This window comes from Oncorhynchus masou, chromosome 19 (genome assembly GCF_036934945.1).
Source record: "Oncorhynchus masou masou isolate Uvic2021 chromosome 19, UVic_Omas_1.1, whole genome shotgun sequence".
NCBI lineage: Eukaryota > Metazoa > Chordata > Actinopteri > Salmoniformes > Salmonidae > Oncorhynchus > Oncorhynchus masou.
Window position 1 is genome coordinate 27,040,370 of NC_088230.1, and position 18,346 is coordinate 27,058,715.

Genomic DNA, 18,346 nt, shown 5'->3' on the forward strand with positions numbered 1-18,346 from the left:
GTTGAGAGAGAGGTGAGAGAGGAGAGAGTTGAGAGAGAGGTGAGAGAGGAGAGAGTTGAGAGAGAAGTGAGAGAGGAGAGAGTTGAGAGAGATGTGAGAGAGGAGAGAGTTGAGAGAGAGGTGAGAGAGGAGAGAGTTGAGAGAGAGGTGAGAGAGGAGAATGAGGAGAGAAGTGAGAGAGGAGAATGGGGAGAGAGATGAGAGAGAGGAGAATGAGGAGAGAGATGAGAGGAGAATGGGGAGGGAGATGAGAGAGAGAGAGGTGAGAGAGGTGAGAGAGGTGAATGAGGAGAGAGAGGAGAATGAGGGACAGATGAGAGAGAGGTGAGAGATGAGAATGAGGAGAGAGAGGTGAGAGAGGAGAATGGGGAGAGATATGAGAGAGAGATGTGAGAGAGGAGAATAAGGAGAGAGTTGAGAGAGAGGAGAGAGGAGAATGAGGAGAGAGTTGAGAGAGAGGTGAGAGAGGAGAATGAGGAGAGAGAAGTGAGAGAGGAGAATGGGGAGAGAGATGAGAGAGAGGTGAGAGAGGAGAATGAGGAGAGAGTTGAGAGGAGAATGGGGAGAGAGATGAGAGAGAGAGAGGTGAGAGAGGAGAATGAGGAGAGAGATGAGAATGAGGAGAGAGATGAGAGAGAGAGGAGAATGAGGAGAGAGATGAGAGAGAGGTGAGAGATGAGAGAGAGGTGAGAGAGGAGAATGGGGAGAGATGAGAGAGAGAGAGGTGAGAGAGGAGAATGAGGAGAGAGTTGAGAGAGAGGTGAAAGGAGAATGGCGAGAGAGTTGAGAGAGAGGTGAGAGGGGAGAATGAGGGAGAGATGAGAGAGAGGTGAGAGAGAGGTGAGAGAGGAGAATGGGGAGAGAGATGAGAGAGAGAGGTGAGAGAGAGGTGAGAGAGGAGAATGGGGAGAGAGATGAGAGAGGAGAATGGGGAGAGAGTTGAGAGAGTTGAGAGAGAGGTGAGAGAGGAGAATGAGGAGAGTTGAGAGAGAGGTGAGAGAGGAGAATGAGGAGAGAGATGAGAGAGAGGAGAGAGAGGAGAATGGGGAGAGAGATGAGAGAGAGGTGAGAGAGGAGAATGAGGAGAGAGATGAGAGAGAGGAGAATGAGGAGAGAGATGAGAGCGAGGTGAGAGAAGAGTGGAGGAATGAGAGAGAAGGATGAAGAGAGAGAGAGAACATAGAGCAGCCATAGACTCTAAAATAGCCATCAGTATGCTGATGTTCCCTCAGGGAAGGTGAAAACGGAGATTACAATAACAGCAGCAAAGTACCTGTCTTGTCGTGGTCAACAGAGGGTAGTATATTCATTTATTCATAAGCACAAAACTACTCAGCTACAAAATCAAAGTTACACCTGCCCCACACAGCTATCACCTCTGACTGAGTCCAATTATGCCACAACAGACATTTTTACAATAGGGCTCCAAACCGCACATTTAACATAATTGAATAACTTATCTGTTACATTAATGAATACCCCATGTGTTAGCTCTACATGGTTTATTATCTAAATCCCTTTCCCCTGCAGAGCTCCCCTTGCTCGCAGCCAAATGCAGATTCCTTTGAAGTCCATTCAGTCAGGGGAACATTGTAATGCTGAGAGTCAGTGCAGAGCAACAGAGCATAACAGAGATATATTTCATGAAGTTATCACCTTCCCAGGTCTGAAGAACACTCTGGTCAGCCCAAACTTGTAATCATTCTCGTTGAGTCCCAGCGCTTTGAATAAAGCCTGCAGCACAAACAAACATTTCATTGTCAATACATGTCATATGAACATGACAAACTGGCTTTGGGGTGTATTGGATGGTACAGTGATAAGAAGATGAGCCCAGAGCAGGGCCAGTGTGTGTGTGTGTGTGTGTGGTCCATGGGGCACTGACCTTGCAGAAGAGTCTTGGGTCCAGGCGAGTCAGCTTGGCAGGCATGTACTGCTTGTACATGTTGTAGAGCTCATGGAATGGCGCTCTGGAGGGGAAGCCTCCCTGCATCAGGTCCAGCACGGACACCATTCCTACAGAGACACTTTGAACTAGTCACAAAAATATATACAGGTAGGGGCAGATCATCCTACTATATTAAAGCAGGTCGAATGCTGCAACACATTTTGACCAAACAGGTCTTCCTCCGGAAGCGTTAGTCTACCTGCCGTTAAGTGGCCTTTTGTCAACTGACTTTCTCTCACATGGAGACAGACCGGGTCATCCCATTCCTATGAGACAACTCAATAACGCATTTTCTGCACAGTCAGTGGTTAACTTCAAGACACATTTCTCAATGACTCTCTATGCACGACTACCTCCCTTGTTTCTTCCAAATACATCAAACTAACTTCTGCTGACTCGCCCACCACCCACCCAATATAGTTGATGCATAATTCGATCTTAAGCTTAGAGAGATGGAGCAACACAGTCTCTCCATGTCTCTGAGCCACCACTCACGAGTGTAGATGAAAATGCAAGCATCTCCAATGATACAGAAGAAAAGCTAATTGAATTAGCGTCGCAGCCTTTAGTTTGAAGTTCTGAGAAAGAGAAATGTTCAGAAAACAGTCAAGAAGAACAGCAAGCAGATACTCAGATGCTATACAGTATCTCTCCTCCAACTGTAATTGTATGCCAATTTGAGGAGAGAAAAGTGCTGTGAGTTCTCAGTAAATGTATGTAAATCACTCTGGTCATTTTGCATTTGATCGTTATTTGTTCTGCAGCGACAAGATCGTTTTGTAATAACCGCAGCATTGGCGTGGGCAGAATAAAACCCCACATCTCCACAGTCATTTCTCCCTGTGTCACTGTGTGTAATACATTTATAAACATATTCATAATTTACTGGATTAGCATTTTCCAGACGCTCAAAGAGCTTTGCATAGTAAGGTGGTGAAACTTAACCTCTTCCACCACCAATGTAGCGACAGTGTATCCCAAGTTACACCCTATCCCCTTTATAGTGCATTGCCTTTGACCAGAGCTGAGCATTAACCAACATTTTTGTTTTTTAAACAACTAATCGACCAATGTCGGTTCAATTATTTGAATTGCATTTTGTTAACTCAATGCACACATTGCGCAGTTTCTCTTGAGGTAAATCAGATCAAGCCCAAACAGTGCAATGTAGTAGGGAGTTGCAGTTTCCAACAGGCCAATATTCTACATAGTTTAGTCCAGAAAATATGGTCATGAACAGAAATGACCATAGTCCATTGCGCTCCTACTTGTCCGGTCTGTGTGTTTCTTTTGGCTTGCTACATTAGGTTAGTGTGGGGCAGACACTGAGAGAAGAGACAAAATAACGTGTGATGGAGAGGGATACAGTGCCTTGTAAAAGTATTCCTCCCCCTTGGAGTTTCTCCTATTTTGTTGCATTACAACCTGTAATTTATATGGATTTTTATTTGGTCTTCATGTAATGGACATACAGTCGTGGCCAAAAGTTTTGAGAGTGACCCACATTTAAATTTTCAGTCTGCTGCCTCAGTTTGTATGATGGCAATTTGCATATACTCCAGAATGTTATGAAGAGTGATCAGATAAATTGCAATTAATTGCAAAGTCCCTCTTTGCCATGCAAATGAACTGAATCCCCCCCAAAACATTTCCACTGCATTTCAGCCCTGCCACAAAAGGACCAGCTAACATCATATCAGTGATTCTCTCGTTAACACAGGTGTGAGTGTTGACGAGGACATGGCTGGAGATCACTCTGTCATGCTGATTGAGTTTGAATAACAGACTGGAAGCTTCAAAAGGAGGGTGGTGCTTGGAATCATTGTTCTTCCTCTGTCAGGCATGGTTACCTGCAAGGAAACATGTGCCGTCATCATTGCTTTGCACAAAAAGGGCTTCACAGGCAAACAACCATTTATCGGATCATCAACAACTTCAAGGAGAGCGGTGCAATTGTTGTGAAGAAGGCTTCAGGGCACCCAAGAAAGTCCAGCAAGCACCAGGACCGTCTCCTAAAGTTGATTCAGCTGCGGGATCAGGGCACCACCAGTACAGGGCTTGCTCAGGAATGGCAGCAGGCAGGTGTGAGTGCATCTACACGCACAGTGAGGCGAAGACTTTTGGAGGATGGCCTGGTGTCAAGGGCTCGTTTTTTTCTGTGTTACAGCATTCAACCCACATAATGCATAGTGCATTTAATGTAAAAAAAATTATCAAAAACGAAAACTGTAATTATTTCTTGATAATCAAAACGGAAACACTCAGCACTAACTACGGCCCATAGGGAATATGGTGCAAAGTTGATTAGCCCCTTTCTTTAGGCCTACAGTGCATTCAGAAAGTATTCAGACAGTGACTTTTTCCACAATTTGTTACGTTACAGCCTTATTCTAAAATGTTCCTCAAGCTGCACACAATACCCCAAAATGATTGGAGTCTACCTGTGGTAAATTAAATTGATTGGACATGATTTGGAAAGGCACACGTCTGTCTATATAAGGTCCCACAGTTGACAGTGCATGTCAGAGCAAAAAACAAGCCATGAGGTTGCAGGAATTGTCCGTAGAGCTCAGAGACAGGATTGTGTTGAGGCTCAGATCTGGGGAAGGGTACTAAAACATTTCTGCAGCATTGAAGGTCCGCAAGAACACAGTGGCCTCCATAATTCTTAAATGGAAGAAGTTTGGAACCACCAAGACTCTTCCTAGAGCTGGCCGCCCGGTCAAACTCAGAAATCGGGGGAGAAGGGCCTTGGTCAGGGAGGTGACCAAGAACGCGATGGTCACTCTGACAGAGCTCCAGAGTTCCTCTGCGGAGATGGGAGAACCTTCCAGAAGGACAACGATCTCTGCAGCACTACACCAATCAGGACGTCATGGTAGAGTGGCCAGACGGAAGTCACTTAGTAAAAGGCACGATAGCCTTTGACGAAAGGCACCTAAAAGACTCAGACCATGAGAAACAAGATTCTCTGGTCTGATGAAGCCAAGATTGAACTCTTTGGCCTGAATGCCAAGTGTCATATCTGGAAAAAACCTGGCACAACGACAACGACACCAAGCGCACAGCAAAGACAACACTGGAGTGGCTTTGGGACATGTCTCTGAATGTCTCGAGGCTGTATTTGCTGCCAGAAGTGCTTCAACAAAGTACTGAGTAAAGGGTCTGAATACTTATGTAAACATGATATATATATATTTTTTTTTTATACATTTGCAAATCTGTTTTTGCTTTTTGTGTACATTATGTGTACATTGACGAGGAAAAACAAAACAATTTAATCCATTTTAGAATAAGTCTGTAATGTAACAATGCACTGTATATACTGACCTGAGCACTGCAACTGAGAGAGGATCTGGGCCCCTTCAAACTGGTGGCTGACCATCTTCAGATTGGGCTTGATACAACGGATGAAACTGGAGCCCTGGGAGGAAGGGAGAAGAGGCTGTTAGCCATAGATATCCTATTAAATTGAAGTGTTCTATATGTAATTTCATGTTGTTAGCCCTGTTAGCCCTGACAGCAGCCACACTGAAGATGGCCACAGAGTACCTCTTTGGTGATCCAGATCTAAATTGGTTGGACATTGGCTTGAACATTATGGACTGACAAAATAAAAATGTTCACTGGAAGATTGATAAAATTATGGATGTGTCACTGCAACCTTAAAAGGTCCTCAACGATATCATCATTGCCCTTGATTCTAAGCAATACTGTGCTGCTGTTGTTATTGACTTGGCCAAAGCTTTTGATACGGTAGACCATTCCATTCTTGTGGGACGGCTAAGGATTATTGGTGTCTCTGAGGGGTGTTTGGCCTGGTTTGCTAACTACCACTCTCAAAGAGTGCAGTGTATAAAGTCATAAAATCTGCTGTCTCAGCCACTGCCTGTCACCAAGGGAGTACCCCAAGGCTCAATCCTAGGCCCACGCTCTTCTCAATTTACATCAACAACATAGCTCAGGCAGTAGGAAGCATTCTCATCCACTTATATGCAAACGATACAGTCTTATACTCAGCTGGCCCCTCCCCGGAATTTGTGTTAAATTCTCAACAACAAAGCTTTCTAAGTGTCCAACAAGCTTTCTCTACCATGAACCTTGTTCTGAACACCTCCAAACCATAGGTTATGTGGTTAGGTAAGAAGAATGCCCCTCCTCCCACAGGTGTTATTACTACCTCTGAGGGTTTAAAGTACTTGGGAGTATGGCTTGATGGTGCACTGTCCTTCTCTCCGCACATATCAAAGTTGCAGTCTAAAGTTAAATCTAGACTTGGTTTACTCCATCGTAATCGCTCCTCTTTCACCCCAGCTGCTAAACTAACCCTGATTCAGATAACCACCCTACCCCTTCTTGACCTTTGTGCTGTTGACTGTGCCTAATAATGTTTGTACCATGTTTTGTGCTGCTACCATGTTGTGTTGCTACCATGCTGTGTTGTCATGTGTTGCTGCCTTGCTATGTTGTGGTCTTATGTCTCTCTTTATGTAGTGTTGTCTCTGTTGTTGTGATGTGTGTTTTGTCCTATATTTATATTGTATTTTTAAAATATTTTTTTTAAATCCCAGGCCCCCGTCCCTGCAGCAGGCCTTTTGGTAGGCTGTCACTGTAAATAAGAATTTGTTCACAACTGTCTTGCCTAGTTAAATAAAAATAAAATAAAAAATAAATATACACGTTTTTTTGTGTAATTTTTCCCCCTTTTCCTCCCCAATTTCACGATTATGATCTTGTCTCATCGCTGCAACTCCCCAATGGGTCCGGGAGAGGCAAAGGTCGAGTCATGCATCCTCCGAAACATGACCTGTCAAATAGAGGTGGACCGATTATGATTTTTCAACACCGATACCGATTATTGGAGGACCAAAAAAGCCGATACCGATTAATCGTCCGATTTAAAAATGTTTTTTTTGTAATAATGACAATTACAACAATACAGAATGAACACTTATTTTAAAATAATATAATACATCAATAAAATCAATTTAGCCTCAAATAAATAATGAAACATGTTCAATTTGGTTTAAATATTGCAAAAACAAAGTGTTGGAGAAGAAAGTAAAAGTCAAATATGTGCCATGTAAGAAAGCTAACGTTAAAGTTCCTTGCTCAGAACATGAGAACATATGAAAGCTGGTGGTTCCTTTTAACACGAGTCTTCAATATTTCCAGGTCAGAAGTTTTAGGTTGTAGTTATTATAGGAATTATAGGACTATTTCTCTCTATACCATTTGTATTTCATTAACCTTTGACTATTGGATGTGCTTATAGGCACTTTAGTATTGCTAGTGTAACAGTTTGCTTCCGTCCCTCTCCTCACTCCTACCTGGGCTCGAACCAGGAACACATCGACAGCAGCCACCCTCGACGCAGCGTTACCCATCGCCCCCACAAAAGCCGCGGGAGAGGAACAACCACTCCATGTCTCAGAGCGAGTGATGTTTGAAACGCTATTAGCGCGCATCAACTAGCTAGCCATTTCACATCAGTTACACCAGCCTAATCTCGGGAGTTGATAGGCTTGAAGTCATAAACAGCAGAGCTGCTGGCAAAACGCATGAAAGTGCTGTTTGAATGAATGCTTATGAGCCTGCTGCTGCCTACCATCGCTAAGTCAGACTGCGCTATCAAATCATAGACTTAGTTATAACATAATAACACATAGAAATACGAGCCATAGGTCATTAATATGGTCGAATCCGGAAACTATCATCTCGAAAACAAGACGTTTATTCTTTCAGTGAAATACAGAACCGTTCCGTGTTTTATCTAACAGGTGGCATCCATAAGTCTAAATATTCCTGTTATATTGCACAACCTTCAATGTTATGTCATAATTACGTAAAATTCAAATTAGGTGGCTCAAACTGTTGCATATACACTGACTCTGTGTGCAATGAATGCAAGAGAAGTGACACAATTTCACCTGGTTAATATTGCCTGCTAACCTGGATTTCTTTTAGCTAAATATGCAGGTTTAAAAATATTTACTTCTGTGTATTGATTTTAAGAAAGGCATTGATGTTTATGGTTAGGTACACATTGCAGCAACGATACGCACCGCATCGATTATATGCAACGCAGGAGGCTAGATAAACTAGTAATATCATCAACCATGTGCAGTTAACTAGTGATTATGATTGATTGATTGTTAGTTATAAGATAAGTTTAATGCTAGCTAGCAACTTACCTTGGCTTACTGCATTCGCGTAACAGGCAGCCTCCTCGTGGAGTGCAATGTAATCAGGTGGTTAGAGCGTTGGACTAGTTAACTGTAAGGTTGCAAGATTGAAACCTCCGAGCTGACAAGGTCAAAATCTGTCGTTCTGCCCCTGAACGAGGCAGTTAACCCACCGTTCCTAGGCCGTCACTGAAAATAAGAATGTGTTCTTAACTTTTTAGGGATAGGGGGCAGCATTTTCACTTTGGATGAATAGCGTACCCAGAGTGAACTGCCTCCTGCTCTGTCCCAGATGCTAATATATGCATAGTATTATTACCATTAGATAGAAAACACTCTGACGTTTCTAAAACTGTTTGAATGATGTCTGTGAGTATAACAGAACTCATATGGCAGGCGAAAACCTGAGAAAATTCCAACCAGGAAGTGGGAAATCTGAGGTTTGTTGTTTTTCAATGCTTGGCCTATCGAATACACAGTGTCTATGGGGTCAAATTGCACTTCCTAAGGCTTCCACTAGATGTCAACCGTCTTTAGAAACTTGTTTGAGGCTTCTACTGTAAAGGAGGGGCTCATAAGGGCTATTTGAGTCAGTGGTCTGGCAGAGTGTCACAGGCTCGAGACGCGCGGTCACGAGAGAGTTAGCTATCGTTCCATGGCTTTTCTACAGACAATAGAATTCTCCAGTTGGAACATTATTGAACATTTATGATAAAAACATCCTGAAGATTGATTCTATACAACGTTTGATATGTTTCTACGACCAGTAATCTAACTTTTTGGAATTTTCGTCCGACCTTTATCGCTGGAAGTTGCACTCGCGTTTCGATTTGTTTACCAAACGCCCTAACAAAAGGAGGTATATGGACATAAATGATGAACTTTACCGAACAAATCAAACATTCTTTGTGCAACTGGGATTCCTGGGAGTGCATTCTGATGAAGATCATCAAAGGTAAGTGAATATTTATAATGCTATTTCTGACTAATGTTGACTGTGCAGCATGGCAGATATTTATTTTGGCTGGTTTGGGCTCTGAGCTCCGTACTCAGATTATTGCACGGTATGTTTTTTCCGTAAAGTTTCTTTGAAATCTGACACAGGGGTTGCATTAAATTGATTGCCCCCCCCCCCCATCTAGCTTCAGAGTTCGTTCTGTTAGGTAACCTAAACTGGGATATGATTAACACCCCGGCAGTCCTACAATCTAAGCTAGATGCTCTCAATCTCACACAAATCATCAAGGAACCCACCAGGTACAACCTTAAATCCGTAAACATGGGCACCCTCATAGACATTATCCTGACCAACTTGCCCTCCAAATACACCTCCACTGTTTTCAATCAGGATGTCAGCGATCACTGCCTCATTGCCTGTATCCGCTATGGGTCCGCAGTCAAACGACCACCCCTCATCACTGTCAAACGCTCCCTAAAACACTTCTGCAAGCAGGCCTTTCTAATCGACCTGGCCCGGGTATCCTGGAAGGATATTGCCCTCATCCCATCAGTCGAGGATGCCTGGTCATTCCTTAAAAGTAATTTCCTCACCATCTTAGATAAGCATGCCCCGTTCAAAAATGTAGAACTAAGAACAGATATTGCCCTTGGTTCACTCCAGACCTGCCTGCCCTTGACCAGTACAAAAACATCCTGTGGGGGACTGCAATAGCATTGAATAGTCCCCACGATATGCAACTGTTCAGGGAAGTCAGGAACCAATACACGTAGTCAGTCAGGAAGCAAAGGCTAGTTTTTTCAAACAAAAAGTTGCATCCTGTAGCTCCAACTCCAAAAGGTTTTGGGACACTGTAAAGTCCATGGAGAACAAGAGCACCTCCTCCCAGCTGCCCACTGCACTGAGGCTAGATAACACGGTCACCACTGATAAATCCATGATAATCTAAAATTTCAATAAGCATTTCTCAATGGCTGGCCATGCCTTCCTCCTGGCTACTCCAACCCCAGCCAACAGTTCCGCCTACCCCGCAGCTACACGCCCAAGCCTCCCCAGCTTCTCCTTCACCCAAATCCAGACAGCAGATGTTCTGAAAGAGCTGCAAAACCTGGACTCGTACAAATCAACTGGGCTAGACAATCTGAACCCTCTCTTTCTAAAACTATCCACCGCCATTGTTGCAACCCCTATTTCCAGCCTGTTCAACCTCACTTTCGTATTGTCCAAGATCCCTAAAGATTGGAAAGCTGCCGCTGTCATCCCCCTCTTCAAAGGGGGTGACACCCTAGACCCAAACTGTTACAGACCTATATCCATCCTGCCCTGCCTATCTAAAGTCTTCGAAAGCCAAGTTAATAAACAGATCACTGACCATTTCGAATCCCACCGTAACTTCTCCGCTGTGCAATCCGGCTTCCGAGCTGGTCACGGGTGCAGCCACGCTCAAGGTACTAAACGATATCATAACTGCCATCGATAAAAGACAGTACTGTGCAGCCATCCTGGCCAAGGCTTTCGACTCTGTCAATCACCGTATTCTTATCGGCAGACTCAATAATAGTGTTCTTCCTCATCTCTCTCCTTCCCACTGTTCCTCCTTCCATTCTGTCTCTCCATCCTTTCCCTAACCCCCATCACGCCTTGTTTTTTCTAATGACTGCCTCGCCTGGTGCACCAACTACTTAACAGACAGAGTTCAGTGTGTCAAATCGGAGGGCCTGTTGTCCGGACCTCTGGCAGTCTCTATGAGGGTACCACAGGGTTCAATTCTCGGGCCGACTCTTTACTCTGTACACATCAATGATGTCGCTCTTGCTGCGGGCGATTCCCTGATCCACCTCTACCATTCTGTATACTTCTGGCCCTTCCTTGGACACTGTGCTAACTAACCTCCAAACAAGCTTCAATGCCATACAACACTCCTTCCGTGGCCTCCAACTGCTCTTAAATGCTAGTAAAACCAAATGCATGCTTTTCAACCGTTCGCTGCCCGCACCCGCCCGCCCGACTAGCATCACCACCTTGGACGGTTCCGACCTAGAATATGTGGACACCTATAAATACCTAGGTGTCTGCTTAGACTGTAAACTCTCCTTCCAGACTCATATTAAACATCTACAATCAAAAATCAAATCTAGAATCGGCTTTCTATTTTGCAACAAAGCCTCCTTCACTCACGACGCCAAACATACCCTAGTAAAACTGACTATCCTTCCGATCCTCGACTTCGGCGATGTCATCTACAAAATAGCTTCCAACACTCTACTCAGCAAACTGGATGCAGTCTATCACAGTGCCATCCATTTTGTTACCAAATCACCTTATACCCCCCACCACTGCAACCTGTATGCTCTAGTCGGCTGTCCCTCGCTACATATTCATCACCAGACCCACTGGCTCCAGGTCATCTATAAGTCTATGCTAGGTAAAGCTCCGCCTTATCTCAGTTCACTGGTCACGATAACAACACCCACCGTAGCACACGTTCCAGCAGGTATATCTCACTGATCATCCCCAAAGCCAACACCTCATTTGGCCGCCTTTCCTTCCAGTTCTCTGCTGCCAGTGACTGGAACGAATTGCAAAAATCGTTGAAGTTGGAGAGTTATTTCCCTCACCGACTTTTAACATCAACTATCTGAGCAGCTAACCGATCGCTGCAGCTGTACATGGTCCATCTGTAAATAGCCCACCCAATCTACCTACCTCATCCCCATACTGTTTTTATTTATTTACTTTTCAAATCATCTGCTTATTTATCACTCTAGTGTTAATCTGCTAAATTGTAACTATTCGCTCCTATGGCCTATTTATTGCCTACCTCCTCATGCCTATTGCACACACTGTATATAGACTTTCTTTTTTCTATTGTGTCATTGATTTGTTTATTGTGTTCCGGGCTTGTTTATTGTTTACTCCATGTGTAACTCTGTGTTGTTGTCTGCTTCACACTGCTTTGCTTTATCTTGGCCAGGTCGCAGTTGCAAATGAGAACTTGTTCTCAACTAGCCTACCTGGTTAAATAAAGGTGAAAAAAATAAATAATAATTCAATTAAGGAGAAGTATATCTAAAGTTCCATGCATAACAGTTGTATTTTCATCAAAATTTATAATGGAGTATTTCTGTAAATTGATGAGGCTCTCTGAAAAATCACTGCATGTTTTGGAAGCAAAACATTACTGAACACACCAATGTAAAATGAGATTTTTTTATATAAATATGCACTTTATCGAACAAAACATACATGTATTCTGTAACATGAAGTCCTATGAGTGTCATCTGATGAAGATCATCAAAGGTTAGTGATTAATTTTATCTCTATTTGTGCTTTTTGTGACTCCTCTCTTTGGCTGGAAAAATGGCTGGGGTTTTCTGTGACTTGGTGGTGACCTAACATAAACGTTTGTGGAGCTTTCGCTGTAAAGCATTTTTGAAATCAGACGCCCTGGCTGGATTAATGAGAATGGTATCTTTAAAATGGTGCCTAATGAGGGGGAACACGTGACCCTTGAACGAGATGGCCGCATGAACTAAGAGCTCCGCACAAATAGTTACCAATTCCTAATCTTACCTCCACTCCAAGTTCAAACTCATTTAGCTTTAGTAAGAAAAAGTCATGGCGGCTACAAAAGGCGACACTACAGGTGACATTTTTACCCGGACTCAAGTATTAGCGACAGAAAAAGCCTCCAAGAAGAAGCTAGCTTCAGAAAAAACTAGCACCATTAGCCAGGAGCAAGAGAACCCGCTCCCCCCCGAGGCACAACGAATGCAAACCTCGCACTCTGTCGAAGACATTCTTTCTGAGTTGAGATCCCAACGTACAGAACTAAACACCAAATTAGATGCCATTAACTCTCAGCTCAGTGCGATAGGGGGAAAGGTGACAATCCTGGAAAATGCTTTGCCTGACATCAACAACCATAAACGCGGGGCGCCTGGACGAGGCAGAGGGGCGAATCCTATCCATGGAAAACTTATTGACAGATGCCATGGAAACAATAGCATATGCTAAAAAGAAAATTGAGCATCTGGAAGAGAAAACAGAGGACCTGGAAAACAGGGGGCGAAGGAATAATTGTGTTCTATTCAATCTGGGCGAAAAAGAAGAGGGAAACATGCCACTGATCCGCTACCTGCAAGACAAACTTCCCGAGTGGCTCCATCTGTCCACCGACAGGCCCATAGAACTCGAGAGAGCTCACCGAGCACTGAGGCCCCCACCAGCAGCCAGACAAACACCGCGCCCAATCACCATACATTTCCTGAGATTCACCGACAAGGAACGAGTCCTACAGGCGGCGAAAAACAACACCATCACAGTGGGAAACGCCAAACTCGCTTTACACCAGGACCTGTCAGCTGGAATACGCCGAAAGCGCCGAGAGTTTGACGAAGTGAAGAAATACTCAATTGACCGAGGCATCTTCAGGGGATTCAAATACCCAAACGAGCTCAGGATTCTTCACCAAGGAGCCTTGCGACACTTCAAAACTCCCGAAGAGGCCAAACTTTTTTTGGTCAATGAGAAACAGACCAATGACTAAATGCGATTAATGCCATTACTAAAGGAGGTAAGACAACATATAGCCAATATCCAGAGACCCACCCCCTATATGTCACTATACCCGTCCAATTTATATTTATTTTCCTTTAACTGAGAGGGATGGGCTGTATAGCCTAACCTAGGCCTACTAATGTTTCAGTCTACTTTTATTTCCCTGTGTTTTTGTTGCTATTATTACTTGGGGCTCCCTATGTCCCTTGGGGGAGGTATATGTGGGCTGGGCTATTGATTTTATTTTTCTCCCCTCTTTTAGTGTGGTCTTGACGAAGGCAACTGTGTCATTTACTCAATGCGGGGTGGAGAGGATGAGGCATTGATTTGGTGGGGAGAGGGAGACGTTGTGCGTTGCTAACTGTTCCCGGTTTTTGTTTTATTCGGAACACAGAATTGAGACTGAGCGGGGGGGGGGGGGGGGGGGGTAATAGATCCAACGGGATGTGTCGAGTTGTTTGGGAACTCGGCTGGGGCGCTCAGGGATTATTATTTTATGTACACCATTTATTTTCCTTTTATGTGAACGCAGCTGTAACTACTATCCACTTTTACCCAGCGATGACTTGCACTAAAGTTTGATGACGATGACTAGTACCTTAAATCTATTGACATGGAACTGCCATGGTCTAGGGCATGCAATACAACGGAAAAAGATACTATGTGCTCTAAAAAAGGAAAAAGCAGACATCGCGCTATAAGAGACACACCTCTATGATGCTGAACATGCCAAACTCCGCAGAGCTTGGGTGGGACGTGTGTATTTCTCATCTTTCAAATCAAACAGTAGAGGCACAGCCATACTTACCCATAAAAATGTTCCATTCATAATTGACAAAAACATATCTGATCCGGAGGGGAGATTTATTTTGATAACTGGGTCACTATATGGTCAACCAATTACTTTATTAAACATATACGCCCCTAACACAGATACTCCTGCCTTCATGTCAAAAATGATAACCCTGTTCAATGAGCAGTGTCTCCTTTGGCGTGGTGGCCGGAGATTGTAATTGTACCCTTAACCCAACCCTAGACAAATCATCTCAAGTCTCCACCACAAATCCTAGATCTGCAAAGATGTTGAACTCTCTTACTAAAGAGATGGGACTGATAGATATCTGGAGAGAGACGAATAGCTCATCTATGGACTATACATACTACTCTAATGTCCATAACACCTACTCCCATATAGACTACATTTTTATCCCAAAGAGTTTCATAAATTCAGCCACATGTACAATCGGACCCATAGCCCTTTCAGATCACGCCTTTGTCCACCTCCGCTTTGACCTCTGCAAAAACATCCCGAGGTCAAAGAGCTGGAAATTCAACACCTCCATGCTATTAAATTAAGCGTTCCATACCTTGGTAACTACATGGATAGACAACTACACACAAGACAACAAAGAGTCTCCTGTTTCTCCGGCCACAATGTGGGACGCTGCTAAAGCCACACTAAGAGGCCATCTAATCGCATATGCTTCCTCTAAGAAAAAAGCAATGGAAGCACACAGGCTAGATCTTGAAAGGGAGCTGGAATGCTGTGAAAGAATACATAAAGAATCCCCAGACAGCACCTCCTGGAGTCATCTTAAAGCAGCCAAAGCCAAACTGAATTTGGACTACACTCGGGAGATAAAAAAAGGTTTTCTTTACTAAATAGAAATACCATGAGTATAGCAATAGGCCCAGTAGATTGCTTGCTTACCAATTAAAAAAGGAGCAGTCAGAGCGTACAATCATGGCTATCCAAACAGCAGAGGACGAGGTCACATACGACCCCAAAAATATCAATTGAACTTTTCATGATTTTTACTGCAAACTATACACCTCTGAGATAAAACACACGGAGGCAGAACTCCACTCTTTCCTAGAGGGAATCTCGCTACCTAAACTATCAGAGACCGACCAAGAAGATCTCAACTCCCCCTTCACTCCTGAGGAGATCCTGGTGGCAATTACCTCCATGCCACCTAATAAGTCCCCAGGCCCAGATGGATTCCCCAGAGAGTTCTACAAAGCTTTTTGGCCCCAGCTCCGCCCTATCTTCATGCCAATGCTGGAGGATTTTTGCAAAAACGGAGTTCTCCCAGATTCAATGCACACAGCCCGCATTACAGTGTTGCTAAAAAAGGACAAGGACCCCCTATCCTGCTCGTCCTTCCGGCCCATAAGTTTGTTGGATTTCGACTATAAAATAATTACCAAATTGCTCGCCAAAAGACTAAACACTCTTCTTCCCAAAATAATAAAAGCGGACCAAACTGGATTTATTAGAGACAGATACTCTTCTGATAACATTCGCCGTCTTTTTGATATTATTGATCAAGTAAACGCACAGAAGACCCCTGTCCTGCTGGCTTCACTGGATGCTGAGAAGGCGTTTGACAGGATGGAGTGGAGCTTTCTGTTTTCAGTCTTAGAAAAGTTCAATATGGGCCCAAATTTTATCAAATGGATCAAATCGCTATACTCTCATCCAAATGCCATGGTGACTACTAACGGACTGAACTCTGACAGATTCCCTCTGGAACGGGGCACAAGACAGGGGTGCTCGCTGTCCCACCTGTCCCATCTACTTGTTGGGGGCGGAGCCTCTGGCAGAGCTGATAAGGAGCAATCCAAGTATTATGGGGGTTTCTGCAGGCGGCCTGCAGCACAAGATTTCGCTTTACACGGATGATGTCTTGCTCTACATATCCAACCCTGAGAAATCCCTCCCTCTCATTTTAGACACAATTGCTCAGTATGGCAAGTTTTCAGGTTATAAGATCAATTTGAACAAATCCACTGTCTGCCCTCTCAATATTACACTCACCAACTCTATGAAGACACTATGTCCTTTCCAATGGAAAACACAGGGGTTTCAATACCTCGGGATCTTCATAACACCAGATCTGAATAGCCTTTTTAAGGAAAATTATCTTCCACTCCTGGATCGAATCAAGAACGATCTCCAAACCTGGATCTCCCTCCCAATTAGCTTAGTAGGAAGAATTAATGTCATCCGTATGAACGTCCTCCCTAGACTGAACTACTTATTTCAGATGCTCCCATGCTATCTCCCAGTTTCCTTCTTCAAAACAACTAACCAAAGCATCACCAAATTTACATGGGGCAATAAAAAACCTAGGATCAAGTTTTCCACTCTATCGAAACCTGAATCTAAGGGTGGTCTTGCCCTTCCCTCCCTTCAATTGTACTACTGGTCTGCCCAAATCCGCAACATGCTAACATGGATCACAAACAGACAAGAGTCAACGTGGATTCAGATAGAAGCCCAATCCTGTGGTTCATTGCTCTTAAGCTCAATTATATTCATTAATAACTTTAGTGAAGTGGGCAACATAGCCAAAACCTGATTTACAGCACCTTACTAGCGTGCAGGGACTGTAAGAAATACCTGGGCATTTCCTCCCAAATATGTTCTCACTCGCCTATAGTAGGCAACCCAGACTTGCCAAAAGCCCTGAGGGATGCCAACTTTAATCTTTGGCATACTCTAGGAATCAGGACCTTTTCAGACCTATTTCATCAGAAAACCACTACACTGAAATCCTTTCAAGAGCTCTGCAGTGAATTCGATGTGCCAGGATCCATTTAAAAAAAATATATCTTCAAATTAGACATGTAATTTCCTCATTTACCTCCAAGAGGAGGTTTAGAACTCGGTTGAATGAAGTTGAAACCCTTCTTGTCACAGCACAATCCATTAAAGGCAAAATATCTTACATCTATAGACTCCTTTCTGAGAAAGGAGGCTCCTCCTTTACTCCTTTGAAAATAATCTGGGAAAAGGACCTTGGTCTGACTATCAGTGATGAGTTATGGGCGGAGGTTTGCGACAGGGTATACTGCTCCTCTACTAATGTAAAAATGAAAGAATCTAATTACACATTTTTGTAAAAATGTTATTATACTCCATTGAGACTCCATAGAATGAAAACAGATATGTCTCCTAACTGTAAAAGATGTACCTCTGAAAGTGGAACCTATATGCATGTATTTTGGAGCTGTAGAGAGATTGCCAGATTCTATACATACTGCTGCACAGAAAATACTAGAGGTACAGTTTGATATGACCCCGTGTATCTATCTTCTTAATGCCCAGCAGGACTTTGTTCTTGATCCTGACAGAGAAAATTTGCTTATGACTATTACATACTTTGCTAAGAAATGTATTCTTCTATTGTGGGCCTCTAATACCCCTCCTACATTTAAAATGTGGATTGACCAGATTGTTGACTTTCTCCCTCTTGAAAAGCTCACTTATGACCTCCACAAGAGACAGCCCAAGTTTGATAGACTCTGGTAGGTAGGTAGGTAGGTAGGTAGGTAGGTGGGTAGGTGGGTAGGTGGGTAGGTGGGTAGGTAGGTAGGTATGTATGTATGTATGTATGTATGTATGTATGTATGTATGTATGTATGTATGTATGTATGTATGTATGTATGTATGTATGTATGCATGTATGTATGTATGTATGTATGTATGTATGTATGTATGTATGTATGTATGTATGTATGTATGTATGTATGTATGTATGTATATGCACCAAGGAAAATAAATAGATAAAGTCAAATAAAAAATAAAAACACTTATTTTTCTTAATCTTTCATTTTAACTGTATTTTTATTTTTTCAAATGTACTATTATATTTTTTTACTTTTTATTTTTATTTTTTTAAGCCTGTC

At 43.2% G+C, this 18,346-nt stretch overlaps 1 protein-coding gene across 7 annotated transcripts in view; it reads right to left on the bottom strand.

Moving 5' to 3' along the window:
- The window catches only part of LOC135506085 (unconventional myosin-VI-like), a 136,396-nt gene that overhangs the window by 28,479 nt on the left and 89,571 nt on the right, over positions 1 to 18,346 (bottom strand). For all 7 annotated transcript variants that reach the window (XM_064925496.1, XM_064925495.1, XM_064925491.1 and 4 more), the window contains 3 exons: positions 5,279 to 5,372; positions 1,886 to 2,016; positions 1,657 to 1,734 (listed from right to left, as the gene is read on the bottom strand). In XM_064925496.1, the coding sequence (XP_064781568.1) occupies positions 1,657 to 1,734; positions 1,886 to 2,016; positions 5,279 to 5,372 (303 nt within the window). The remainder of the gene's footprint in view (positions 1 to 1,656; positions 1,735 to 1,885; positions 2,017 to 5,278; positions 5,373 to 18,346) is intronic.